This window comes from Manis javanica, chromosome 3 (genome assembly GCF_040802235.1).
Source record: "Manis javanica isolate MJ-LG chromosome 3, MJ_LKY, whole genome shotgun sequence".
NCBI classification, from domain to species: Eukaryota; Metazoa; Chordata; class Mammalia; order Pholidota; family Manidae; genus Manis; species Manis javanica.
The window spans coordinates 31,814,272-31,841,943 of NC_133158.1; the positions used below are offsets into that span (position 1 = coordinate 31,814,272).

Genomic DNA, 27,672 nt, shown 5'->3' on the forward strand with positions numbered 1-27,672 from the left:
ATGTCTTTGTTTTATCTTCATGTTTGAAAGATGTTTTTGCTGCATGTAGAATTCTAGTTTGATGATAATTCTCTTTCAGCATTTTAAGAGTATAATCTGTCTCTGGCTGCCTTGATGTTTGTTGAGGAGTTGGGTGTTCTATTTCATTGCTTCTTCTTTGATAAATCTTTTTTCACCCTCTTCCCCTGCCCCCAGTTGCTTTTAAGGTTATCTCATTGCCTTTGGTTTTTACAAGTTGGACTGTGGTACACCTACCTCTGTATTTATTCTGATTGTGATTGTGATAGTGCTTCTTCAATCCATGGCTTGACATTTTTCATCTGCTGTGGAAAATTCTCAGCCATTATTTCTTAAAATATTGATTCTGCCCCTTTCTATCTTCTTCTTTTTAGTCTCCAATTGCATGTCAGATCAACCTATGCTCTTTTCTATATTTTCCATCATTTTGTCTTTCCTCACTTCTGTCTGCCTATTTGCTTTTTAACATGTCTTCCAGTTTACCAATTCTTTCTTCTTCTCTAATACATGTGAACCATCCATTGAGCTTTTCACTGTTATATGTTTTAGTTCTAGGATGCCCATTTTATTTTATTTTTTGTACATCTACTATTCTCTGATGAAATCATGATTTTGGTCTTTATCATTCCTTGAAAACATTTCATCATGTTTTTCTTTTATGTCCTTATCAAATATCTCCATTATATGGATGTCCTTTGAGTCTCTTCCTATTATCTGTTGTTTTTTTTTTAGGTTATGTATTGTCTCCTCATGTATCTGTTTTGGGTTCTTTTAAACAACTCCCTTTATGATGGAAAACACAAACATATATATGTGAAAGAAAGATATACATAAAATAATAACCCCCATTGTATACCACCCAGTTTCAATAATGACCAAAACACGGCCAGTCATCATTTATCTATACTGCTATCCATGTTTTTCTCTTCCCACTGATTTATTTTAGAGCAAACCTAAGACATAGCATTTCATTTATAAAAATATACTTTTTTAACATGTATCTCTACTATTTATAGGTAAAAACAAATTGAAGGCAATTTCTTAATATCATCACATGTCCAATTAGTTTTCTTGATGGAAATATAATTGACATACCATATCTAATTAGTTTTTAAATTTCCCCAATTCCTTGTATCTGCTTGGTTATTTTTGACTGACACTGGATATTATATATGAAAAATGATAGAGATGATGTGATTTATAATTCCTTCTGGCAAACTGCTACGCTAAGTGGTCTAGCAGTCCTAGAGTACCTAAATCTGATTAGGGCTTCTCTCTCTCTGGTTCACCCTTATTCTGAGGAGGTAACCCACAGCAGACCTAAAGCCTGGGGTATTTTCTTTTCTTTTCTTTTTTATTAAGGTATCATTGATATACAATCTTAAGCTCAGGCTTCATGAGCAACATTGTGGTTAGTACATTCCTCCCTATGATCCAGTCCCCACCACATACCCTTTACAGTCACTGTCCATCAGCATAGTAAGGTGCTATAGAGTCACTACTTGTCTTCTCTGGGCTATACCTTATTCCAGCCTGAGATATTTTCTATGATTCCTCCTTATTGGCAGACCTCAAACTCTAGTTTTTCTCCAGTCTGTGCGTCTGTCATTATCACTGTTCAGGCCTCTGCCCCCATGGTGCCTGCTTTTGGATGTTGGTAGTCACTTTATGGTGGAAAGCTCCCCTTGTAAATGCCTCTGTGGCTTTTTTTTTTTTTTTTTTTTTTACCTTTATGGGCTTTCCCTGTCTCACAGATCTTGGCTTTGCTATTCTTTCTCACCTTGGTAGCTCTCATACTTTCAAATAAAGGCTGTTACACTTCCTATAGCTTTCTGTCTGTCTTCAGTGGGAGGGCTGGTCATGACTCTCTAGTCCACCAATACCATACCATCTTTAAAATATTTTTCTAATTTATTAAGTACTAACAGTATACTAAACTTGCATGTGATAGTAAAGAGATGAGTGGTCTGGTGTGTTTTCTTTCAACTTGACCTTGGCCTTTTATTAGTTTATACGTTTAACACATGGTATATGTATTATTTTAAATACACAAGAATTGTCACAGTTGTCATCTAGGCACCCTATCTTCTCCTAGCAAGGAGAAAATCTTTATGACCTAGAAACAATAAAATTGATTCATCTTGTAATAAACAGAAGTGAGGCAAAAATTAATTTACTAAGAGTCATTTTAAAAAAGAAAGAAGGAAAGAAGAGAGATGACAAGAAAAGGAAACAAAGAAAAGAGAAAAGAAAAAGAAAAATGATTAGAGATTTAATAATTCTCTCAATATCTGCGTGTGACCATGCTATAAAGTCTCAAATATTTATACCTAGTTGTATGACAAATACACTACAATTTACTCTATTTTCAAACACTTCCATGGTAGTTACTTTGTGCTAGGCACTGTTCTAAGCACCTTACAAATAGTAAGTCATTCAATCCTTGTAGTAACCCTGTTTGCAAACAACTATTATCCGTCCCACTTTGGATGGGGAAAATTGAGGCACAGAGAGGCTAAGTAAGTTACTGAAATTCATAAAGCTGGTAAGTGGTAAAGCTGGGCTTTAGTGCAGCCAGTTTGGCTCCAAACTCTGTTTTTAAGCACTCTGCTGTGCTGTTTATAAAACAGGCAGGAGGGAATTGAATTTTTGAAAGATTTATTTTTCCAATTCTCAGAAGCTAACATGAATATTGTATTTATTGTATGACTCAGAGTTTTTCTGCGCAGTTGAAAAGATGACCTCTGTGCAACATTGGTAGCATATGTAACTAGTCTAACTACTCCAGAGTGAGATGAAAATCAGCAGCTTTTTTGTTTTCCTCTCTTCTTGGACATTCCGCTCGGCTCCCCCTGCCCTCTAAGTTTAATGTGTATCTGGGATAAAGCCTTGGAGAGAGCTGATTCTGTGGTTCCTTGACGTTGAGCCCTCTGTCACCCACGTTTGTCCCGGTCATGGGCTGGAACCAGGGCCCGTGTCACATGACCCCTGTGCCATGAGTAGGCACCACACGTATTCATTCTCCTGCCCAGTTAATCCCTCACTTTCTTTCTCCTTCCTCCATTCTGGCAGCATTTGTATCACCTCAAGAAGTTCAGGTTGGGAAGTTTTCCATTTCAAAATTTCAGTATGAAACTGTTTTACAAGACTATCTCAGAGTAAGGGAGTTAACATTTATTGGTTTAACACATACCAACTGTTGTGCTTGGCCGTTTATCTCACTGATTCTTAATTTATTCCTCACAACTGTCTTATTCCTATTTTGTAGATGAAGGACCTCAAGCACAAAGAAGTCAAGTAACTTGCCTATGGGCACAAGCTCTGGTCTTCCTGGCTGAAAACTCAGGGTTTTGTGTGGTTTTTTTTTGTCCTCTTCTGCCCTCCCTCCCAGGAAAATTAGTTTCTTGCTAGTTTGTGCTGCTTAGCAAGGGACATTTGGTTATCCTTATAAATTTTACCTGGACCTCTTGCAGATCACCCTCACAGGAGTTAAACACAAACTTTTATTAAATGACCGGCTCTAATTGTTTCCTTTTCTCAGGGGCTACGCCATTGCCAGCAGCAGCGATGACCGTATGAATGAGCCTCCAACCTCTCTGGGGCTCGTGCCTCACCAGGTTAGTGATGACGTGGAAATGAAATTAGAATTCTAGGCCTCATTCCAGTGGTGCAGGGTCACTTTATCATACCATCAGCCCAGCCCATGGCTTTTCCACCTACTTTCCTCCAGCTGCCCTTGACTTTCAGTGGGAGTGCTTTGTGACTACCTGGAAAGTATCCCATTCTGTGGGATGGTGAAGAGAAGAAATTACAAACAAGCGGAGTCCTTGCTGCATTTAGCACATTGACGAGAGGTCTCATAATGGAGAAGAAAAAGAAATAATGGGCTTTGGAATCAGCCAGAGAGTGGTTTAAATCCCTGTGCTGCATGCAGTTTTTAAGATGGCCTTCCTTGGCCCGGTCACTAAACTTCTCTGAGCCTTTGTTTTCTTATCTATAATGTGGAGATGATAATACCAAACTCATCTGATCATTGCAGTGATTAGAAGGGATTAGAGATAAAGAAGGGCTCAGCCACAGTGCCTGGTAGGCATAGGCCCTCAATAAGTGATGCCTGTTATTTTTATTGCTATTGTTTGTTGTTATTATTGACTCCCTAGCCAAATAGAAATCCTTTTGGGCACACATGGGAAAACCTTTAGAAGCATGCAGCGTCACCAGAAAGTGGGGTGTCTTTTAAAAAAAGGAATCTGAAGCATCCTAAGGAAGGTCCGTTCCATAGACAGTAAATGAAAAAGTAGTGGAATGTGAATTTAAAAGCCGTGGTGCCTCTTCACCAGTTTTTCAAGGAATGAAGAGATTTTTTAGTTTTACCTTTGAGAAATCATCTTTGTAGGTTCCCTATGTGTATTTCAGTGTGTAACAGGGAGGCTGGCTGTGTGAGTGAAGTGGTGATAGTGTCCGACAGTCCCATCTGGGGATTTGTAGGGACAGACTAACATGAGTTCAGAGAGCAGAGTGACCCTCTCAGGTCACAGTCTTCTCCCTCTGCCTCCCCACTGCCCCCCTCCTGTCTTCTAGGACAATCCTGTCATTTTCCAGTTGGGGGTTTGAATCCGAAGAGCAGAAATTACTTGCCCGTGGTCTCAGAGAGAGGTAGTGGGTAAGCCGAAACCCAAACCTCAACTCAGCACTCTGCCCGCCTCTTTGTGGGGGTTTTGTGAGTGGAAGGAAGTAGCCCTGGCACGCATGTTGGGAGCTGGCTTCTTTCACTAAGGTGCCCATCACAGACCTTGTGTTAGGTCACTTGCCCTCCCCAAGCCCCAGTTTCCATATCTGTAAAAGCAGGTGCTTTCCCTTGTATCCAGGATCATGTCTGTGATGAGGCTTTGTAAACTATAAAACACTATGCAAATGTGACTTTTCCAGCCTGCCTCAAAGAGGCATTTATCTGACACAAATATGTTCATCTTTCCTACAGAAACCTCTCAAGTAGGACCCCAAAGATACCGTATTCACCCTCCCTCACGGGAAGCGGTCCTCCACAGCCAGCCTCTGCTGTTCATGCTCTCCTGTCTCATCTGAATCCCTACCCTTGTTCCTTTTTCCATGTCTCCTTCCCTTTCTTCTGACCTCGAGATGTGGCCTCATCTCCTCTGCAGATTTCACATTGAGAAGGGCCTTAATTAAATTTTCAGTCATGGCCCTGCACTGGTTTCCGTCTTTAAGTCCTTTATGTTAAATGACCGCAGTTGTAGTTTTCTCAGCACTGAGGCCAGAGGGCAAAACAGTCTCTTTAGAGAAGGAGCCCAGTGTCAAAATACATGTGCCCATGTTTTTAAAGTGCTATGGCAACTAATCCCGCTCAGGGTTGTTTACCCCCATTCAGCGTTTGGATTGTTTGTCACTCACCAACTCTTCTAGTTCTTTCTCCTTGCTTTCAAATGTCTGAAGGATTAGTTTGGTTGTTGGCCATCTCTTCATTTGGCCTTTTCAAAGGCTGAAGAATAACACAGCCATATATGGGAAAGGCCCAGTGCGGGTGTGTGATTACTTGCTTACATTATTTCAAGTTTCAAGCCTTTATTTTTAGCTGCTATCTAAAAAAGACAGCAGAGAAAGAACTTTAAAATTAATCAGGGTTGCGTGGCCCCTATTTATAGGCTTTATATTTCTTCCTTTTTTTTTTAAGTGGAGTGAGTCTGTGTGTACAACTGTGTTTTGATTGAGAGAACATCGTTTCCACAGAAATCCTGGGCTGTGTTGCAATGTCGACTCAGCACTCCCCTCCTCCTCTTCCTGGCTCTCTGAGATTTCCTGTTGGAAGGGACCTTGGTAAACCCCTTTGTGTGCTTTGCACATACAGAGTGGCCAGCGACATTCCCTGGGCTCATTTTTCTCAGTTCCCTAAAGGACAGTGTGTATTAATTGGCTCCTGTGGAATGAGATGTAGTAGACCAGTGATAGTCTTTGGACACAGAATCACAAGGCCCCCCATCAACAACTCATTGTGTACCCTGGGGAAAGTTGCTTCGCGTAGCCTGTGTTCTCTGTGGCTCTGCTCTCTGTGTCGAACTTGGGAAGCCTGAGGATTACTTAGCTGGTCTCTCCATGGGACCACAGGCAGAACTTGGCCCATTCAGAGATTGGCCAAGTGCAGAAAAAGACTTGATTAGGCCCTGAAATTCAGTGATATTCAGCTTGAAAAAAAAAGAAAAGAAACTCTCTTTTTGAATCAGAAATCAGTGAAAAAGCCCTTTGAAGGTGAGAAAATAGGCTTATGGGTTTGTTCTTTTTTTAAAGTCTCTGGCCCAATATACATGGATGGGATTCTGCTAGCAGGCAGCAATAAGTATAAGCCACTTTCTGTCTTTAAGGAGAATGATTTTTTTTATTGAAGTCATTTTATTGGTGTATAAAATACATATCCTCACACAAATCATTAAATATGCAACTTTTCACAAACTGAACGCCAGCACACAGATCAAAATGCTTCCGATTATTGTGGCCTCCCTCCTACACAAAAGCAAGCATCTCTTGACTCTGAACACCACAGGAGACTTTTGCCTAAATCTGAACTTTCTGTAAATGAAATCATATTGTATGGTATACTCTTCTGAGTCTGGCTTCTTTTGCTGAGAGAACCTTTTCACTGTAGATCTTAACAGGGTATCATGTCCTCCTGTTCCCATCAAATGGAATCTTTTATTTAAAAAAAGTCTTTTCTCAGCCCCCAGGGTGGTGTCTGAGTTTTGTGAGGCCAGACCCTTTTTCTGGCTCTTGATTGGGAGGCAGCCACTCCTGCTATCTCCAGGAAGCTGTTTTTCAGGCTGGTGAGAGGTCCTGAATGTGACAGAAATCAACAGCCTATGGAGGTGCTGATCACTGGACAGGACGTCCCCTATAGAATGGAAAACAAGGTGGCCATCCATCAGGGCCCAGCCGCCTCTCTGGCTCATGCAGCAGTCCAGCTGTTGCCCCACTTGGGGACCTGGCTGCTCACGTTTTTTGTCCTTGGCTGGATGTACCCTTGGCTGTCAAGGACGGGTGAATAAAGACCCTGAATGTGAGTGCCTTGCCTAGGGCTTTGGGCTTGCCAACCCCGTGGTTCTCTCAGACTCTTGATTTCTTTTAGTTACTTTCAGAAAAGTAGAAAAAGCCCAAACTAGGGCAGATCCTTGGCCTGGGAAATCTCTGAGACAAATGCTGAGAAAGAGCTGCGGTCTCTAGCCATGCTGTGGGCTGTTGTTTATTTGGCCTGCCTGCCCAGGCTGTGCCCCACAAACCCTCGGGTCTTTAGCTTTTTATAAGGTCTCTTTACTGTGGGCAATATGCCTGTAGGCGTGTGGACAGACGGACTGCTGAGGAAGGAGGTTAAGAAGATAAGCAACACGAGCACATTTCCTGAGGTGCAGCAAGGAAAGGAATCTCCTTCTGCCTCTCATTCTGTACGCTTCAGACTGACGACAGTGGCAATGGCAGGAAAAGTGGGCAGTCCACATGTCTGCTCTTTCACCAGACCAGCTGTTAGGGTCTGTGACCCAGTCGTCCTCCCTCCGTCCAGGCAACCATCCCTTCAACAGAGGAGTCCCAAACACTGACTCTGTGCTAAGCACCAGTGGGTTCAGAGAAGTCAAGTACCTGGCACAAGGTCACCCAGTGTTTAGTCCATTTACTTTTAGAGTCATTGAAGGTGGTAGATGTACCCCCAACCATTTGGGGTTCACTGGGGTACAAATCTCTTTCCAGTGCGGAGGCTTCTGAATAGAAAGAGGGATGTGGGTATGAGGTCTGGCAGTGTCTGGGCTTCCTATGTGAGGCCCAGAAGAAGAGGGGGCCTGGTCCTTCTTTGCTGCATGAAGGAGGGGATAAATCACACAGACACAGTGCCAGAGTTCAGGGCATTTCAGCATCTCTTGTCCCAAGAAGACTTGGGCTTAACTTTATCACCTGAAGGATGTTACTTGTGCCCCAGGAATTTTGCTCACTGATGAGGCTATTGTGCTTGAGAGGGCCCACATGGGACGCAGTGTGAAGGCTTTGTGGTCATACAGATCTGACTTGAGTCCCAGCTTTGCCTCTTCATTTTCATTCATTCATTCATTTTCCCATTTTACAAAAGATTTAGGGCAGATTTTGCCACTTGTCCCTGTGTGCCCTTGGGCAAGTTACTGATCCTCTGTGAACTTCATATTTTTTATCGGTGTCTTGCCAATGAGTTTCAGCCCTGGGTAAGTTCGCTATGGATTCAGTGTGACCAAAGAAAATGACAGCTAAACGTTCTTGGGTGAAAGGGTTATACCCAACTTTATTCTCACAGTGGCAGGTCAGCCACTAAAATCCCATTCACTCAGAGCAAGTCTGCATGCAGCAAGCCAGTCTCTGCCTCTGAGCCCCTTTGTCTGCATAGCTGTCCTCTGGGCTTCTCTGCACAGCCATCCTGCACAGCTGTCCTCTGGGCCTCTCTGCCTGCACAGCCGTCCTGCCCACTTGTCCTCGGGCCTCTCTGCACAGTTGTGTCCTACACAGCCATCCTCTGGGCCTTTGTCCTTGGCACTGCCACCACTCCAGCCTCTTGCTCTGCTCTGCTCTCCTGCAGCCTTGCAGCCCTGCCTCCATATCATGCCCAGAGCACTGGGTGGAGCTCTTTATACAGAGTCAACAGCCATGTATTGCCCACAGGTGTGCAGTGAGCTAGTCAACCAGGGCCACGTGAGAATCCTGGCCACAGGAACTCTCATTTTATCCACAATTGGTAAAATGGAGATGATAATAAACTCCTGGAATTCATGTACAGATTAAATTATATTGTGTTTATTAAGCACAAGCACACATGAGAGACACTTGTAAATGTTGGTTTTATCATTCTCTTTTGCTTTTAATTAAAATGGTAAAATGGGAGTTTATCTACTCTCCTGAGAAGAAGGTTACAAGCAGTCGCATAAAACTGGAAGCAATGAGTGAGTGAGTAGGGAAGGGCTGGAAAGATCAGATCCTGCAGTATTTTTCTAAGATGACGCTGGCTCATTCCCAGCTTGCTTCTGCCCCTTGGTGACTGCAGTTCAATAATGAGAGGTGTTTCGGTGATACACAAAGACCCTTGTGCTGTGCGAAAAGCAGGGTTTCGCAATTGTTGAACTCTCCTTTTGGGCATTGAACTTGATTAAGACTCTCTTCAACATCCAGGAATAATCTGGAGTTTGAAGTTCATTTTTACATATGCAAGCTCCAAGCTCTAGAAATACTGCCAGGTCTGCTGGAAACCGATGTGCGTTAGGGCAGCAGGTTTCAGTTGTGGTTGCAGCTGCACCTCCTCAGGATGGCTGTGTGTTTCTGCACCCTGGATCCTCTTCCCAGTGAGGACACTGGGCTTGGAGCTCAAGCTGATTGTACTCGGCTTCAGTGTAACCAGCTGCAGCCCAGAATGGAAGGGAACCCTTTCTATTCCTGATCTATTTATTTTGTAGCCAGCTGGGCATAATTGACTTATAATAATTCAGTCCACCCGAGCCCTAATAGCAGCCATCTGAGTACTGAGTTTTTGGCTTGGGGGGTGTGTTTTTTCAATCCCCCTGACGTCCTCTTTCTTTCCTCCTTTCTTTTTACCTCTTCTTGCCCTGCAGCTTTTTCTCCCAGGCTTTGGTGCCTGAAGGATTGCTGGCTTTGCCACTTGGTATTTGTGGAAACTTGGGCAAGCCACGCACTTCCATGAGCCTGAGATTCTTTCTCTGGGACACGGGAGAAAGCCACAGGATGGTAGCGAGGCCAGAATGAGATGAGTGTGTGAAAACACCCAAGGGGTGCTGGCTCAGGGATGGCACTTACTGATCGCTCCCGCTCTCCTCCCTCCCTCCCTCGATTTTCACATTCCGAACATGCCTTCCTGCACAGCCTCTGTGGTCAGGAGGCAGCGGTTCTTTATATATAAGCAGTTGTTTATATGCTTTAGGGGAGGTACAGGAGAGGCAGTGAAGATGGGCCAGAAGGATGCCTGGTGAGTTTTTGGTTCGAAAGGTGGCCTGCCTTCCTGTTGCACAGTATTGGGAGGGCGCAGCGGAAGAGGAGAGTCAGGCAGGATCTTGTAGACTGTATTGAAAGTTTGGACCTTCTGTCTTGGAGCAGTGGAAAGCCATTGAAAGGCCATAAGCTGAGACATGACACATTAAGGTTGGGCTCCTGCATGGGAAAGAGGCCCGAGGATTGCTGAGTGGACCTGGATATAGCATTGGAGTCATTTGGCCTTTAAGTGGAAGACAGCCTAACCCATGGGCTTCCAACATGCAACCATGTACCCAGATCACCTCGGGAGCTGCTTCAGAATTCACATTTCCTAGCCCTATTCCAGATCCACTGAGTGACAACCTCCAGGGACATTAGGCATTTGAAAAACATGGCTTCGGTCTCTAAAAAGAGCTTCTTAGTGCACCTGTGGGACAAGGTATGTAAGTCATTAACACAGACCAAATCCTGCTCCTTGAACACGCTTTGAGTTTTGTGCTCCCCCCCAACGCTACTTCTGTTTCCAGAAGGACCCCTGATGCAGCCGTGTCCTCAGCACACACGCCCAGCCCAAGCAGGTGTTTCTGCCCGCGAGCCCTTGGACGCTAATGAGGCCCGTGCAGGTGTGCGGTGGGTTCGCCGGGCGCAGCTGCCAGGAAGGCCAGGCGAGCCCTTACAGGATTCTGCCTCTTCTGCTGTGTTCCTCCTGGTGAGGGGAGCGTGTCCGTTCTTATGAGGCCCTACTAGCCAAATGCAAATACAACCCCGTTCTTCACTCTCATTTGACAGCAGGGATTTCAGCTCCAGCTGCTTTTGGCCTTTGTGAGACCTGGGCGTGCGGAGAGGTGAGAGCCAGGAAGACGCTGGGTCTGTCATGCCTAGGCGGGCTTCTAGGTACTCGGTAGGGGAGTAGCAAAGGTACACCTACTGTAGGGCTAGTTTATAGATAAAATGTGTTTTTTCCTAGAAGGCTACACAGGAAACTGACGCTGGGGATTGTTTGGGGAAAGAAGGACTGGGGGCAATAGGGATTTAGACTTTTTGTTTTGTACCTTTCTACACTGTTTTGAAAATGTTATGGTTATAAACAGAATCGCTTCTTTTGAGGTATAATTTACATATGCTAAAATGCACCCATTTTAAGTGTTCATTTTAATGAGGTTTGACAAGTGTATGTACTTGTATGTAACCACCCCCACCACAAAGGAGATATAGGGCATTCCTAATGGCCCCTAAAAGTTTCTGTGTGCCTTTTCCCAGGTAATATTCCCACCCTCATCCCCAGGCAACCAGTATTTGGATTTCCTGATGGGCCATTTAAATATATTTTCTGTATGAAGAGGAAAAAATCTTAATGTAAATCTAAAAGATGTGCAGGGAAGTAAGCAAAATTTGGCCTCTTTAAGGAATTCCTCTTCCCACAAAGCTATAGGTAGAGGAAGGTGTAGGGAGAGAAGGACAAAAGGAGAGAGAGGGAGGGAGGGAAAGAATGAATGAGAGAGAGAGGTAGTTGTCCCTCTTTGGGGGGAGATTGAGAATCTAGTATTCGGGAGAGGCCATTTAAAAGGCAGTTAAATATTTAAACATTTTTTAAAAATAGGAAAATGGGAGTAAATATGCTATGGGAATGAGGGTTTTTCTGTTGTTTGCTCATTTGTTTTCTGTCCTTTGCTTATTTTTATTACAGGTAGAATTAAATTTCTTAAAATAGCTGTTTAACGGGGCATTACGATTAGCACACATAATGTAGGGGGTTGGGGGGTGGGGTGGGGCACGGGAAAGGCAGTATTTACAGAGAAGACAAGTAATGATTCTATAGCATCTTACTACACTGATGGACAGTGACTGTAATGGGGTTTGTTGGGGGGACTTGATAATAGGGGGAGTCTGGTAACCATAATGTTGTTCAAGTAATTGTACATTAATGATATTAAAAAAAAAAAAACTCAACCAGGAAAAAAAAAGCTGTTTAATACCTATGTTACCTCTAAGGAAAGACAGATAGCAGATATTGGTAATCGATTAAGAGTTTAGAGTAAGCTATGTGCAATCCCAAAAGTTAGGGCATTAACCTTGAGCAGTGTCAAGAGGCCTTAATTCTTGTGTGGATGGAGAAATAACTTTAATATCACCTTATAAGGCCTTTTCATTTAAATGTTAATTCACAGGTGGGCTAAATTGGGTGGGTGTGAGGTGCTATTTTAGAAAGCCTGGAAAGAATCGGAGGCCTTTTACCTCTTCCACCCGTTTTCTGACATCTAACAGGTGACGTTGAGTTGGTATAGCGCAAACAATGGGAAGGTGTGAGTAAGGTTGGTACTGGAAGGCGTTGTATTTCACGTGCCTGCCTGATGAGAATCATCTGGGGCTCTTAAACATACAGAATCTCAGGCCTCACCCTAGACCTTTTGATTCAGGTTCCATGGGATTCTCCTCATCAGACAAGTTTAGAAGAACACTGAATGAGCGTTATTGTTTTACATATTTTGCACACTTCTAAGTAGGAAGGTGATGGTGAATTTTTCTCCATCCCAGCAAGGGTCAAGTCTTTATAATGTCTTTGTGTTTTGGGGTCTGGCCTTTCTAAATTGGTGTGAATATATTTATAAGGATTTTGCATATGGTACCTTGATTTTAGATTGCTATGGGATTTTTTATGAATGTCTAAGGAATGTACTAAAATTTTAGGTAGCAACCTCAGCTCTTTAAATTTTAGATATTTCTTGTAAGATTGAGGAAATGCAGAACATATTGTAGAAGATCAGCATATTTGTCATAGGGATTTAAAGCATTGTTGATAGAGAAGGGCTTCAAATTGCTTGGAAAAGTGAGTAGTGGCTTGAGACATGTTTTCTCCGAATAGTTCAGATGTGAATAATTTGGTCGGCTTCAGGATGTTTGTGATTTTCTCATTCATTAATTTCATAACTGATAATATTGACCATCTCTAAGGCACAAATCTGCAATGGATAAATGCACATAGTTCAATTTATGTCTTGCCCTGTAAAAGCAAAAGATAAAAAATGATTTTAAGTAAGCTCATCCCAAAGTTCATATGGAAAGGCAAAGGACTCAGAATAGCCAAAACAATCTTAAAAAGTAGAACAAAGTTGGAGGATTCACACATCCCATTTTCAGAACTTAACTACAAAGCTGCTATAATCAAGGCAGTGTAGTACCGTCATAAGGAAAGACATATAGATCAGTGGAATAGTGTTTTACCAATGGGTTTCAGCCCAGGCAAGTTCACTATGGATTCAATGTGACCAAAGAAATGACAGTAGAACGTTCTTGGGGTGAAAAGGTTATACACAACTTTATTTCCACGGTGGCAGGTCAATCACTAGAACCCCATTCGCTCAGAGTGGGTCTGCATGCAGCAAGCTGGTCTCTGCCCCTGGGCCTCTCTGCCCACCCAGCCGTCCCAGTCTCTGTCCTCAGTGCTGCCATCACTCCAGCCTCTGCTCTGCTCTCCTGCAGCCTTGCAGCTGTGCCACGTGTTGCACAGAGCACTGGGTAGGGCTCTTTATATAGAGTCAATAACAACACATTGTCCACGCATGTGTAGTGAGCTAGCCGACCAGGGCCAGGTGAGAATCCTGCCACAGGAACCTTCATTTTATCCACAAATAGAATTGAGAGTACAGAAATGAACCCTTGCCTTCCGTCATTTGATGACAGTTCAATAGAGGAAGAATAGTTTTTTTGACAAAGTGTTGGGAACAACTGGATTTCCACATATAAAATAATGAATTTAGATCCTTACTCCACACTGTACACAAAAAAACAACTCAAAACAGATCATAGACCTAAATGTAATAGCTAAAATTATGAAACTAGTAGAAAACACAGTAAATCATCATGACCTTGCATTTGATAGTGGTTTCTTATATATGAAACCAAAGACCAGCCAAATTAAAAATAAACAGGACTTCACGAAAAAAAAAGATACTGTGTTTCAAAGGATGCCATCAAGAAAGTAAAAAAGCAACTCACATAATAGGAGACTTCAAATCAGGATATCTGATAAGGAATTCATATCCAGAATATCTAAAGAATGCTTACAATTTAACAATAAAAAGAAAAATAACCCAATTTAAAATCTGGCAAAGAATTTGAATAGACATTCCTCTGAATAAGATATACAAATGGTCGAGAAGCGTATGGAAAAATGTATGTTATTAGTCATTAGAGAAATGCTAATGAAAACCACAGTGAGATACCACCTCACACTAGGATGGCTGTAGTCAAAAGGAGACAATAACAAATAAGGACAAGAAGGTGGAGAAATTGGAAACCTCACACCTTGCTGATAGGAATGTAATGTAGTACAGTCACTTTGGGAACAGTTTGGCAGTAACTCAAAATGTTAAACATATAGTTACCATCTGACTCATTAATTATGCTCTATAAACCCTAAAGAAATGTCTGTCCATTCATAAATGGATAAACAAAAGGTGGTATATCCATACAATGGAATATTATTTGGCAATAAAAAGAAATACATGATACATAGTAACAACGTGGATTGAAACATTACACCAATATGTATCTGTATTCCTATTCTGTTAATGTGTGTATGCAATTTAATTAGTTTTTTAAAACCTGTACATGCTTATGTTACTCTACAAGAAGTTATATCAAAGAAATAATCAGTCTTCCCATGTTTTCTTTCATCTGCTACTTCTGAAGCTTTTCTTCTTCCTTCCTAATTACAACCCTTTAGTAGAATTCGTGCCTCATATAAAAAATTACCGAGTATCATAATTCTTCCAAGTGATAAAGACACCTCAAGACAAATGCTGGGCATAGAAGCCACAGGGCATAAATCTGCAAAGAAGTAAAAAGCCAACCTTTTCAAAGAATATTGCTTCTCTCTCACTTACCAACTTTACATTTCCCTGTATGGCCCCGGAAGATGGCTGGTTAGCCAGAGACTGGTAAGATTCCTCAAGGGAGGAACAACCTAAGACAGGCAGTTGCAGGGGGGCCATCAGGTGAGAAATTGGGGATCAACAGAGGTGAGGCTTAGAACCTCACCCCCCCTGTTTTGAGAGAAATCTTCTGCGTCCATGGATGTTTTGTTGCCCTTATCTAGCTTGGATTAATACTTAGTCTATAGGCACAGGCCTGATCATCTACATTTGCCCTCTTACAGCACTAAATTAGGTTTTCTACCTTTATCTTGCATCTACCTACCACTTCAGCATTTTATTTAAAAAAAAAATAAGGGAGAAATGTGGGATCCACATATAAGTCAAGTATAAAAATCAAATGAATAATCATATCTGACTTGATTGTTTATAGTTCATGATGTGTGATCAAAACCGAAAGTTTCTGTGATATGACTGCCCCTCCACTGTTCACCATGTAAGAACTTATTCACTATGTAACAACTTGTTCACCATGTAAGAACTTGTTCATTATGCTTCAGAAGATTGGAGACTGTTGAGAATTAGGCTTGGGGTTGATTAATGATTGTGCATTGAGTCCCCTATACAGAATTTTATTGTTGTTAACAACCATTTGATCAATAAATAGGAGAAATGCCCTCTCAAAAAAAAAGAAAAAAAAAAAACATTACACCAAGTGAAAGAAGCCAGTCTTGTGTGATTCCATTTATAGGAAATAAGCAAAATATGGAAGCCAGAAATAGAAAGTAGATTAGTGGTTGCCAGGATCTGGGGAAAGTAGAGAATGGGGACTGTTGCTTACAGGTTCTGGGTTTCTTTTTGGGGTGATGAAAATATTCTGCAATTAGATACTGGTCATGGTTATACAATTCCATGAATATACTAAAAGCCTCCGAATTATATACTTCAAAAAGATGAATTTTATGGCACATGAATTGTATCTCAATAAACCTGTAGTTTTTTTCACATTTAAAAAAATTTGAAGTATAATTGACATAATCTGTTACTTTCAGGTGTACATCATAGTGATTTGATATTTTTATACATTACAAATTGATCTGCATAAATCTAGTTATCATCTGTCACCATAAAAAATTATAATATTGTTGACTAAATTCCCTATGTTGTACATTACATCCCCATGACTTATTTTATAACTGGAAATTTGTCTCTTAATCCCCTTCACCTATTTCACCCACCCCTGAGCCCCACCTCTCTAGTAACCAACAGTTTCCAGAAGCTTGAGTCTGTTACTGTTTTGATTTGTTTGTTCATTTGTTTTTTAGATTCCACATATGAGTGAAATCATATGGCATCTGTCTTTGTCTGACTTATTTCACTTAGCATATTACTGTCTAGGCCCATCTGTGTTGCTGCAAATGGCAAGATTTCATTTTTTTTGTGACTAATACTCCATTGTGTGTGTGTGTGTGTGTGTGTGTATGTATATACACCACATCTTTATCCATTCATGTATTGATGGGCACTTTTATTTTTTTCAAAATAACTATTATACAAAGAGTTTGGTGATAAATACCAGAGGAGACTTTCAGATAATGGACACTTTACCTATAAGTTGAGTGGTAGGCAGATCGAAGATTTATGGAAGAGGAGTGTTTGAGCTAAGTGGCCTTTAAAGAAGGTGAAGATTTGGATATACAGCTGTTTCCACAAGGAAGAGCTCTGAATCACGTGATTTCAGCTTGAGACAGGTGGGCATGTGTTTGGAATGGAAGTGCAGTTCACCCTATTAGTTGTATGGAGCCTGTGAAAAGATTCAGTCAAGACTAATTAGAAAGGCAGGGTGGGCCCAGATTAGGGGGAACTTTGAGTGCCAGATTCTCCACTGTATTAGGTCAGCTCTAGGAAGTTAAGAAAAAGTAACACGCCTCTGAGCTGTGTAGAAGAAAAATTAATCAACAGCAGAATGTCACATTAAATGGAAGGAGAGAGCCTCACCTATGGTGGTACCCATTAGGAGTCTCTTGCAATCAGTTTGAGAAGGATTTTCTCTTTCATCTAAAACTGGAATCACTTCAGTTGCATTCAAGGCCTTCCGATACCAACTTGCTAAATTTGAAAGGCTTCACACACACATGTTATTCTACTTTATTTCCTGGGAAAATGAATCACAATTTCCTAGTAAAGAGCTGTGTGGAGGCGCTAAACAATAGTGTCTGGGCCCCGTTTGGCCAATTCATTCACTTCAGCTCCCTTCTCTTCTGTTGCTCACCACCTGTGTTTTTTGTTTCTATTTTTTTTCCTTCCTTCCTTCCTCTCCTCTTTCTCTCTTCCTTTCCTCTCCTAACTGGGGGTCTCTGTCTCCCTTGTTTTCAGCTTTACCTCCCCACCTCCAATCATGAGGCAGTTCAGCACAGATAAATAACCAATGTTTCCTTGCATCACATAAAGAAAGCTTGGTATTAGCTATATGAGAGAAAAGATGAAGGATTTATGGAGACATTAACCTATAGATTGTATCAATGAACATTTTAACAGGAAATAGGCTAAATATGATAGCATGCTTTCTAAGTAAATTTAATATAAAAGTAATTGAGGTATGAGGAGGCCCATTATGAGAATTCTTTCAAGCCTGTAACTTTTAGCTTTTGTGAGGTTTTCAACATTCCCATTTTTTTTGTGAATTGCCATTAAAGTCTTTTCTGGAAGTTTATCCCCTCTTGGTGTCCTGAATAGCATACTTACTACTCTAATTGTGCCTCAACTACTGTGTTATGAAATGTTACCACATTCCTGAGAAGGGGAACTGAAAGATTGTCACATTTTTGGAGGTTCACAAAGAGGCCATCGAATTTATCCCAACTACCTAATTCATCATTTCTATCAAACACTCCTTTGATCTTGGATTACATGGACAAGCCATTTAAATTATTGCTATAGGCATTTCTGTCAAGGTGAGATTTTCCAGTGTGTTCATGCAGTTAGACTGTTAGTTGCAGTGTGGGCATAAAGATGGAGTTCTCCCAGCTCAGAAGGAAGCTTGTTTCCTTGAACAGGTTGTCAGGTTTTGTTGGTTTTTATTTTGGGGGATGTTGGTAGGGTGCTCAAGACAACAAGAATGTGTAGGTTGGTTCCTTTGCCCTATTCAAGTGAGACTGTTAAATCTGTGTTGAGACCTCATATCAAAGACAAATGCTGTGATATCCTGAGAGAAAGGGAGGGAGGCCGGCAGGCCAGGACCAGGTTTGGAGTCAGGAGGTCTGCTTTCAAATCTTGGCTCTGTCACTTTGTTTTCCTGAGCCAAGTTGCTTCGCCTTCTGAGCTTGTGTTTCATCAACAAAAAATGGGAGTAGTTGGGAGGGTTAAATAAATTCACTCATGAAAAGATATATGTTGTCTGGCTTATTATAAATGTTGAGTCCTGTGGAGACTTCAGTTTACCATTCATATTGTTAGTAACAGTATGTTAATGGTGCATATATAACCGTTTAAAACTCCCCACTTGGCAAGAGTATAGTTCTAGAGATATAATATTCTGAATGAATTACTCAAATTATAGTTCGTGAAGCTTGGTTACAGCTGATACACTCTAAGTAGAAATCACTTGCAGTCCAGAAGTTTACACTCAAGGTGGTGCTGTTTCCCCATAAATTTGGTGATGTTTTGCACTTTATCCCTATTTGTTCCAATCAAGCAAATAACTGCAAATATATATTTAGGATCATTTCTGCCTTCTGTTGTCCCCAGGCCTTCCTTTGTGAGATCCCACCCAATATCATATCCTATAAGTGAAAATATCCCACATTCACTCTAACGTATGTATGAGAGTTGAGTCATAATTAACTAGTTGACATACTAGAAGACATTAATTAAAATGATGCTTTAGATTTGACAGCCTTCTTTTCATATTTTTGGAGCCAGTCTGTTTTAGGTCTCAAATATGTGAAAGGCTTTGTAGGCTGTGGTTCCTAATGAAATAAAGGGCCTGCTATAGTTTTTCCTCAAGCTGATTCTAGTATAAAGGAAAATACCCACATTGCATTTCATTTTTGCTAGTCATCTCTGTTAAGTACACCATATTAATTTCCCACTTCTTGTCAATCTGCACAGATCTTTTACAGGTGTGGTCATTCTGGGCTTGATGTGAATTTTTTTGTTTTGTTTTCTTTGTTTTTAGATCCGGGGATTTCTGTCACGGTTTGATAACGTCCTTCCTGTCAGTCTGGCATTTGACAAATGTACAGCTTGTTCTTCCAAAGTAAGTCATTCTGCATTTGAGGGACTTGTTTTTAACAATGGGCCTGTCAGCTTTACCAGCCAGAGGCACTGAAACCAACTGAGGACTATTTTGGGGGGTTGTAGGGAGAGGGGTGTTTAAAAAACCAGAAAGGATTTTTTTTGTTACCATTTATCTATATTTATTCTCACAGAGAATGAGAAAGTTTGATTTACAATGTGTAGAGAGAGACTGAATCAGTTATTATGGTTCTGTATCAATTCCTGGATCGTGGTGATTTTGACTTGAATGTTCCTAGTCTTTGTTTCTCCTCAGAGGGTTCCTCCCTCACATGGACCATCATACAGCAACTTATAAGTGTTACTCAGAGGATGGGGGATAGCCTGCAGTCCTGGTGGTGTGTCTTTCGGAGATCTACATAATAACAAAGAAAGTAAACAGATCAGGCACATGTATGGGGAGCCAATAAAAAGGCCCCTTCAGCTTTGATCTTTCCAGAGATTCTAAAAATAGAGCTGGTATGTCTTCAATTGTAATAGAAAACGGCTCATGTATCTCAAAACTACAGTGATGGCTTCTCATTTTTTAATAGTCTTTGAGATTGTCTGAGTTATTTTTACATGTATACTGTGTACTATAGTGAATTTCCTTTTGGATGCTTCTTTAAACCTTCTTAACATCCAGTGAATTAACCTGGGCTTTTAAAACTCATGATTCTTGATAAGGCTTCATGTTCAGGTGTTACGCAAAATAGTGTTGGAGTCAATAATCCTAAACTCTGGCCTCTCAGTTATAATTTGGGACTTCTTTGCTGTGTAGCCTACATCTGGCAATGTGGAAGGATTGAATTCTAGGGAAATTATTTCCACTCTGAGTTGACAAGCTTTCTTTGAAAACTGTAGTTGGGCCATATTGAGAAGGACAATTTTGACTAGTTTCTCTAAAACATTAACTAAGACTTAACAAATAATGTTGATAAACTTGGTTAATTTTAGGTGCTCAGAAGTTCTGAGTAATTTTTTTTCTTCAGCAGTAAACTACACTCCTGTTTTATCATTAGCATCCGAAATGTCTGTATTGTGATTTAAAGCTTATCAAATGGTAATGTCATAGTCACCCAGGAGCTCATTCTCTTTGTAGTTTCTTTAAGATAACTTGTATGCTCTTTAGTGGCACACTTTTTCATTTTTAGAATGGCTGAGCTAATCAGCCTCACAATAACTTGGCGGTATTAATTTTCATACTGAAATCATTTGGCACAGGTGCCAGAAGTTTTCCTGTGGCTTTATGTGCATCTGGCTAGCCAATGAAATAAAGATAATTGGGTTCTCAGAGTGAAATGCAAATGCTCATTCTTGTTCTAATTAAATTAGCCTTTGAGATACTGTTTACAAAAGAATCACAATTATGCCAGGTAACTGAGGTCCCTGTGTTCTTTGAAAAAGAATAGGTTTGCATTTTTCTTTCACACTTATTTTGCTGAGCATTAAATTAAATGTAAGTATCACTTTTTTTGTTAGCAGTATTATTTCCTGTTGGTGGTCATATTGAGAGCCCTGCTTTACATAAACATGCTGGACGATTTAATACAAACGGACTTGGATTTTAACAGCTGTGTTATTCCCATAGCGATCACTTTTCATGTGGTCTGGGTATTAAATTTCTTTTGTGCTGAAAAGGTTGCTTCATTGGTGCACGTATTTCCTGACAGTAGAAACACAGCATTTACTTACTTGGCTAACTTTTTTGTTCACTTAGGAGAACGTCATTCTCTATTATCTGCAAACCCAACATTAATACTTTGAAATGACAAATCCAATTACAGTTCATCTCTGTACATGTGAATTTTTCTTAATGTATACTTAGCATAATGTTTTTTATACTGAGTCATATCATGGTTGTTACTGTTTCAAAAAGATTCTTCAGGGCTAAAAATGACTTTTTCAGACATTCTCCTTTGACATCCATGAAATAATTTTTTCCTTTGGTAGTTTTCAGTATTTTTGCTTTTACCCCCCAGGACTAACGCCATACTTGTGTCTTGATTTAACCACAAATGCAGACGGAAAGACTGGGAAGGTGAAGAAGCTTTGCTGAGTGATAGTCCTCTTGTTCACTGCGTTATTCATATATGCATATAACAAAGTATAGACCTTTTGTAAGGCCTGAGGTGGAGAGGAAGGCAGTTTCTTAGCCACACACAAATTGTTTCTTGCCCCCATTTGATTGTAGTTTGGCATATAGCAAGCTGAATTGTTCCACCTTACAAAAGCACCGAAGAATCTGGAGAGAGGAGGGTGGTGAGGAGACACTTTCATTCCACTTTCTGTTTATTGCCTTTCAAGACTTTGTAAAGTGATAGTGTCTGGCACTGGAATTTCAAAAAAAAACCTTATTTCACAAAACTATGAGTTGTTTTTAGTTCTAAAAGTGAATTTAGAGCCAACTAGAGTTTCATGGAGTTGCAATGAGAGGGAGAAGTATACTTCTGAAACCAATATTCTTGAAAGACTTTCTCAAAATACATTGAATTAGTTTGTTATTATTAGCCTTTCACCTAAATGTTTAGGGGGAAGTTAAGGTATTTTTTTGGTAACTTTCTATTCTGATATAATTTTAAACTTAAAGTCACAAGACCAGTACAAGGAAGTCATTCATGCACACCCTTTACCCAGATTCACCAGTTGTTTACATGTTGCCCCATTTGTGTGTGCGCGCGTACTCCCCTCCCGCCTCCCGGCTTCTCCCCACCCCCTTTGTCTTGAAACTTCCAGAGTAAGCTGGAGACATTGTGGTCCTTTATAGCTAAATGCTTCAATGTATGTTCTTAAGAAGAAGGATCTTCTCTTACCCAAAACAGAACACACCAGCTCAGGCCATCTAATGTTTGCACAATGCTATTATCTAATCCACAGTCTATATTTCAAATGTTGTTGTTTGTACCAGTAATTTCTTTATCGTTTTATTTCTTCCAGCTCAGGATCCAGTTCAGGATCGAGCATGTGTTTAGTTGTCATATCTCTTTGGCTTTCCTCAATCTGGAAAAGTTCCTTAGCCTTTCTTTGTCTTTCCTAACCTCAACATTTTGATATTTTGCCAGATATTTTGTAGAATTTCTCTCAATTTGGATTTGTCTAATGTTTCCTTATGATTAGAGTCAGGTTGTGAATTTTTGGCAGGAATACCAAAGAAGCAATGATGTATTCTCATGTCAGGAAACATATGATATATTTTATCCCTTTTGGTAATGTTAATTTCTGCCTTCCTATATTTGTAACTACCTTCTCCAACACTGAGAAGCCTGGCTCCCATTTTCCTGGGTATATACGCTCACTTGCTCAAGTCTAGCAGTTTCTGTATCACTAGCTCGTACTACTACAGAAGGTAAAGGTAGTAATTAGAGTTTGATATTTGTGCACGGTTCTTTGTTTTCTAGGTAAAAGTCACATACAGTGAAATGCGTGAATCTAAAGAGAACAGTTCTTTAAGTTTTGACAAATGCATACACACAGTTAACCCACATTTCAAGATGTAGAACATTTCTGTCGTCCCAGAAATTACCCTTGTACCCCTTTCCCAGTCAGTCTCAGGAGGGGGCAGTATCATGAGCATTTCCTTTCCCTCTAAGGAGTGAAGCTAGGCACTTTGTGGTGTTATGCAACTCTAGCCTTGTTTCTGGAACCCAGAAGTTGACCAGAAACTTCTCTCAGATCCGTAGAGTCAGGAACTGGGCCTGAAGAGACTACATGCAGACTGTTCTTGCTCTTCTTGCACAGTTCAGTCACCACAGCCTTTATGGCATTGCAGGAACAGCCTCTTTTGAGAAGTGGGCCCCAGTCTTCGTTTTTATACCCTCTGGGACCTGCCAGCTGCACAGATGCAGCAAGATGTATCTAGAAACCTGACCTTGAGATCTTAACCAGCGATTGGCAACTCTAATAATATAATTACTCTGGTGTTTTTACTATGGTTATGGGCTCTTGTGTTGATGGGTTGTGATTAAATTTCCCAAAGTGACTTGCTACTAACTTGCTTTGTGCATCTGTGTATGTGTGTGTTGAGGAGCGATCAGGAAAGGGTAGTGTAGAAATAATATATGTTAGCTGGTAAATTACACTTCCTATTGGCCTTTTTCATAGCCGTTCATCTTTTGATATTATATAACTCTTCCTTCTTTCTATCATATTTCTTAGTTAGTCATGAATATAAGTAATGGTATTAAACTCAGCTATTTAAACTTCAAGAAAAACCTGTCCCAAAGCAGCTGGTTACCTAAGGGTTCTGAAAATGCACCATTTAGGGGATAGAAAGGTGAATCATGCATTTACAAGGATGTTATTTTTGTCTGTTAGCCGACATTTGTTTATTCAACTGACATTTGAGTCCCTGCTGGTTCCAGAGATACAAAGATGATTAAAATAGCCACTGCTCTCAAGGAATGCTGTTGGGAGGGTGAGGCAGACCTGCAAACCAGTGATGACCTCCCTTTTGTTGTGATACGATCGGCAGCCAGGGTACATCCTCTGGTAATGGCATCCTAGTACCAGTTAATTTTGTAAACAGGAAAGACCAGGAAACTCCTTGCAGAGAGGACTTCTGAGTTGATGTTAAAGGATAAGTAGGAACTTCCAGAAACACATGGGGGAGAGGACAAGAAGAAGGTTTCTACACTGAGGGAACTGCACGTATACTAACCAGGGGCACGAAAACATGGCACACTTGTGATGTTCAGTATAGCCGTTGTGGCAGAGCCTGTGGGACACCTAATTTCTTAAAAACTGTCTGCTTGTCTTTGTGAATGCCATTTCAACTCCAGCCATTCCTCAATTGGAATCTGGTGTCCTTTGTCTAACCCTTGAGGCTGCTGTTTGGAATTTCACAATTCCACAGAAAACTGTCTCTTGCCTAGCACCAAGCTTAGGGGATTTCCTAGCCTAAGGAATCCAGCAGCTATAACAGGGTGGTGTGGGGGCCAGGAAGTCAGACAGGGGATTTCCAGGGTCCTCATTCTGTGTCCCGTGCTGGCTGGCTTGGTGACCACAAGCACGGTGCTCCCCCTCTGTCAGCCTCCGTTTCTTCTTTTGTTAAGTGAGTCAGTTGGATGAGATAAGCTCTGGCTCTCCGCTAACACTCTTCACTTAATCTTTTTCTTCACTTTTACATTTTCTTCACTTAATCTTACTTTTTATTCCACAGCAATCCATTTTAATTATAGATAATTAAAGTTATAATTATGGAAGATAATCAGCCATTTTTAATCACTCAGATCACTGTTAGCCATTGATCTCTACCTTTCTTGACTTAAAAAAAAACTGTATGTATATAGGTACATGCAGATAATTTATCTTTCTGAATAATTCCTATTTTGAGTTTGAAATTAGCTTTAGAGAGAGGGATTTATGGTGCTGCATCAAGGAGACTCCCTGCTCCTCTGATTTGATAGGGTTTTAAATCTCAATCATTTACAAGGACTGGCCAGAGCCCAGTAAGAAGAGCTGTCCAAGGCTTGTGCCAGGAATTTTTGCATACAGCTTCTCAGTGGCAAGTGTTACTCAAAACTGGACTGTAGCCAGGTTTTCCTTCTCCTTTCCAAAAGGGATACAAATCTCTGATCTGGAAAATGATGAGTAACCCCCAGGATGCCCTTTGCTATCTCATTTACCCAAGGAAGCCTCAAGTCTTTTGTTTTCATGAGTGATGGATTCCATATGTACGACTGTGTGGTGTAAACTGTATCCCACATCTTGTCCTTAGCAACTAGTGTTGCCCCAATCTCCAGGACTGCTTGGTTCCCAACAGGAGATGGACTTTCCAGCCGGAGCCAGTGTGGAGTATTTAGCTACAAGCTCTACCCTCAGAGCTCTTGGCTCTTCACCTCCTTGAAAAACCTTGGCCATTTCTCCCTTTGCTTCAATTTCCTCATCCATACAGTGGGGAAAATATTTTCTGTTTCTCAGGGAAATTGCCATGGTTGACATGTATCCAGTTCCCTGTGACCAAGTATCCTGGCCTTTGCCCGCTCCTGGGACTGATGATGACATCAGAAATAAGAAGAAAACAAAGACCCCTGTGAGCATAGTAGATCTCCTGGGCTGTGTGGAAGCCTTTCCGGGCTCAGTTTGTTCACAAGCAGGTGCAGTGAGAGGCCTGATTGAAGGTCAAGGCTCCCTTGGCTTTAGGAGGCCGCAGAAACCTTCCGTCATGGCTCTTAACAACTACTGCCAAACCTTTCCCATGATTCCAGAGAACCCAGCATTGCTCATTCCTCTGACCCAGGGTTTTCTGATACTGCCTGATCGGTAGCTAAAGCTTGTGCTGCTTCTGTTTTTCCCTGTCACCTGTGGTCACAAAGACATACCTACCTGCCTAAGCACAGTTTACCCTTATAGGATCCCTCTTACCATCCAGACCAGAAGTTTTAGGACTCTGTTCTTGCATGCCTCCACTGGCTGCCTGGCCCAAGCTTAGTCTTCAGGTTAGCAAAAATCTGGGTTTGTTTTAGTTTGAAATTAATTTCATTCACTTTTTGCCTTTCCCCCCCAAAGCTCATCCCTTGATATAGTAAGACTTAAATTTTGAGAGTCTTGAGCCTTATTCAGACTGATGAAAACAGTAGACCCTGCTCCCCTAAAAAGTACAAAGCTACACACAATTTTACAGACAATTTCAGAGGCTTCACACAGTCTCTGAAACATGCCTGTGCATCCTAGTGAAGCGTCCTGGCTCTGAGTTGTCCTTTGATACCATTCCCAAGCTCTGCAGGATGAGCATTGCAACCAGCCCCCCGCCCCACCATGACCTCTGTGTGTGGCTTTGGAAAGTCACTGTCTCTCTTTGGGGACTCCTTTTCCTCAACTGTAGCAAAGGGAGATGTAGGAGCTGAGCTACTACTGGGTTTTATTTTGTGACTCTGAGATTATAGAATCTCTTCATCAGGTGTGTTATTTCTTTAGGCCCAACTTCATATAACTGGGAAGACATTGACCCTACTCAGTTGTGAGTTCTCCCTACTTTAGTGGTGCTTTGGTTTGACTGCTCATGGGCAAAGGGCTCCAACTATCATTTCTTCATGTTCCTTCTGAATAACACAGGAGTTAGGGACACTGACCCCACTGTGCTGTCAAAAATCCATGTATAACTTATGACTCCCCCAGAACCTAACTACTAATAGCCAACTGTTGACTGGAAGCCTCGTAGATAATATAAACAGTCGATTAACATATATTTTGTATGTTATATGTATTATATACTGTATTTTTACAGTAAAGTAAGCTAGACAAAAAATTTTTTTCCAAATTGCTTCAAATCTCCAAAATTTTTTCTAATATAATTTATTGAAAAAAAAACCATTCATAAATGGACTTGCACAGTACAAACCTGTGTTATTTAAGGGTCAACTAATACATTCATCTTCTTCCCTTCTCCCTCCAACCTTAATATGTTTGCAAGGAAGGAAGGGAGGAACATGGTGTAGTAACTGCTGGGTTTTTTAAATAAGGGAGCCATCAGCTTGAATTGGGAAACCTTTTATGGATGTACATGCTTATGCATACACAGGTTGTATACAGTATATATAACCGTTTGAATTCTAGAAACACTGAAATATGTATTTATGTGAGTTTATTTTAATGACTATTGTCATAGCAGTTCAAAAAGCACTGACGTTCCTGTTTCATGATAAATTCTTGGATGATACAAAGATGATAAGACAGCCTCTGATGTTTCTGATGATATCCTTCTGGACAAGATAGAGTTACATTACATGATTATATTATTCAAACATATCAAGTTATTTAGACATCTTTACTAAGACCATATTCATAGCTTGGAAGGAGTAAGTAGCTCCTAGTGAATGGTAGAAACTACTTAAATATGTTTTGAATGGTGAGAAAAGTTAATGAATGATTTGGTAGATTAATGAATGAACATTACAACAGGAGTGGGGGAAAAAAGGAAGGTGGTCTGTGTCCTCTAGAAAGTCAGTCTGGGAGGCAGCGAAGACGCAGTAGCAAAGTGCCCTTTGCCTCCTAGTGTGGAGGTGATTTATCATTAAGGCATAAATGGGAGCCATTACTGAATGTTAGGTTCCCGTGTCCTGAATATTTGTTCAACTTAGCTTCTCACCATCTTTTACCATCTCATTTGCTGTAGCTGGTACTTTCAGTGATTTGTTACTGTATGGAAGATCATTTCCAGAGTTAGTAAGACAAGGAGCCTTGGGGATTCATGAAAGATGATTTAAAATTTTATGAAATGACACATTCTGGCAGTGAGTTGTTTGAAGTGTTTTGCTTGCTCTCCTGCAGGATTTGTTTCCATTTTATTTTCTCTAAAGAGCCTTCCAGTATCCTGTCCAGGTATTTCTAAAAATACTTACCACTGTAGCCTTTCTTGCCATGGAAGATGTGGAAGAGCTGTTTGAGGACATCCTCTTCCTGATGTTATTGTCCTTATAACTTGTTTATGTAACATTTTATGTGATGATAGTGATCAAGTCTAGTGTCTGGCCTTCCCTAGTTTTAAGTGATTCTTTCATCATAAAAG

At 40.8% G+C, this 27,672-nt stretch overlaps 1 protein-coding gene across 5 annotated transcripts in view; it reads left to right on the forward strand.

The window, feature by feature from the left end:
- The window catches only part of ATG7 (autophagy related 7), a 235,235-nt gene that overhangs the window by 65,222 nt on the left and 142,341 nt on the right, over positions 1-27,672 (forward strand). For all 5 annotated transcript variants that reach the window (XM_037000410.2, XM_037000405.2, XM_037000408.2 and 2 more), the window contains exons 16-17: positions 3,560-3,635; positions 19,069-19,149. In XM_037000410.2, the coding sequence (XP_036856305.2) occupies positions 3,560-3,635; positions 19,069-19,149 (157 nt within the window). The remainder of the gene's footprint in view (positions 1-3,559; positions 3,636-19,068; positions 19,150-27,672) is intronic.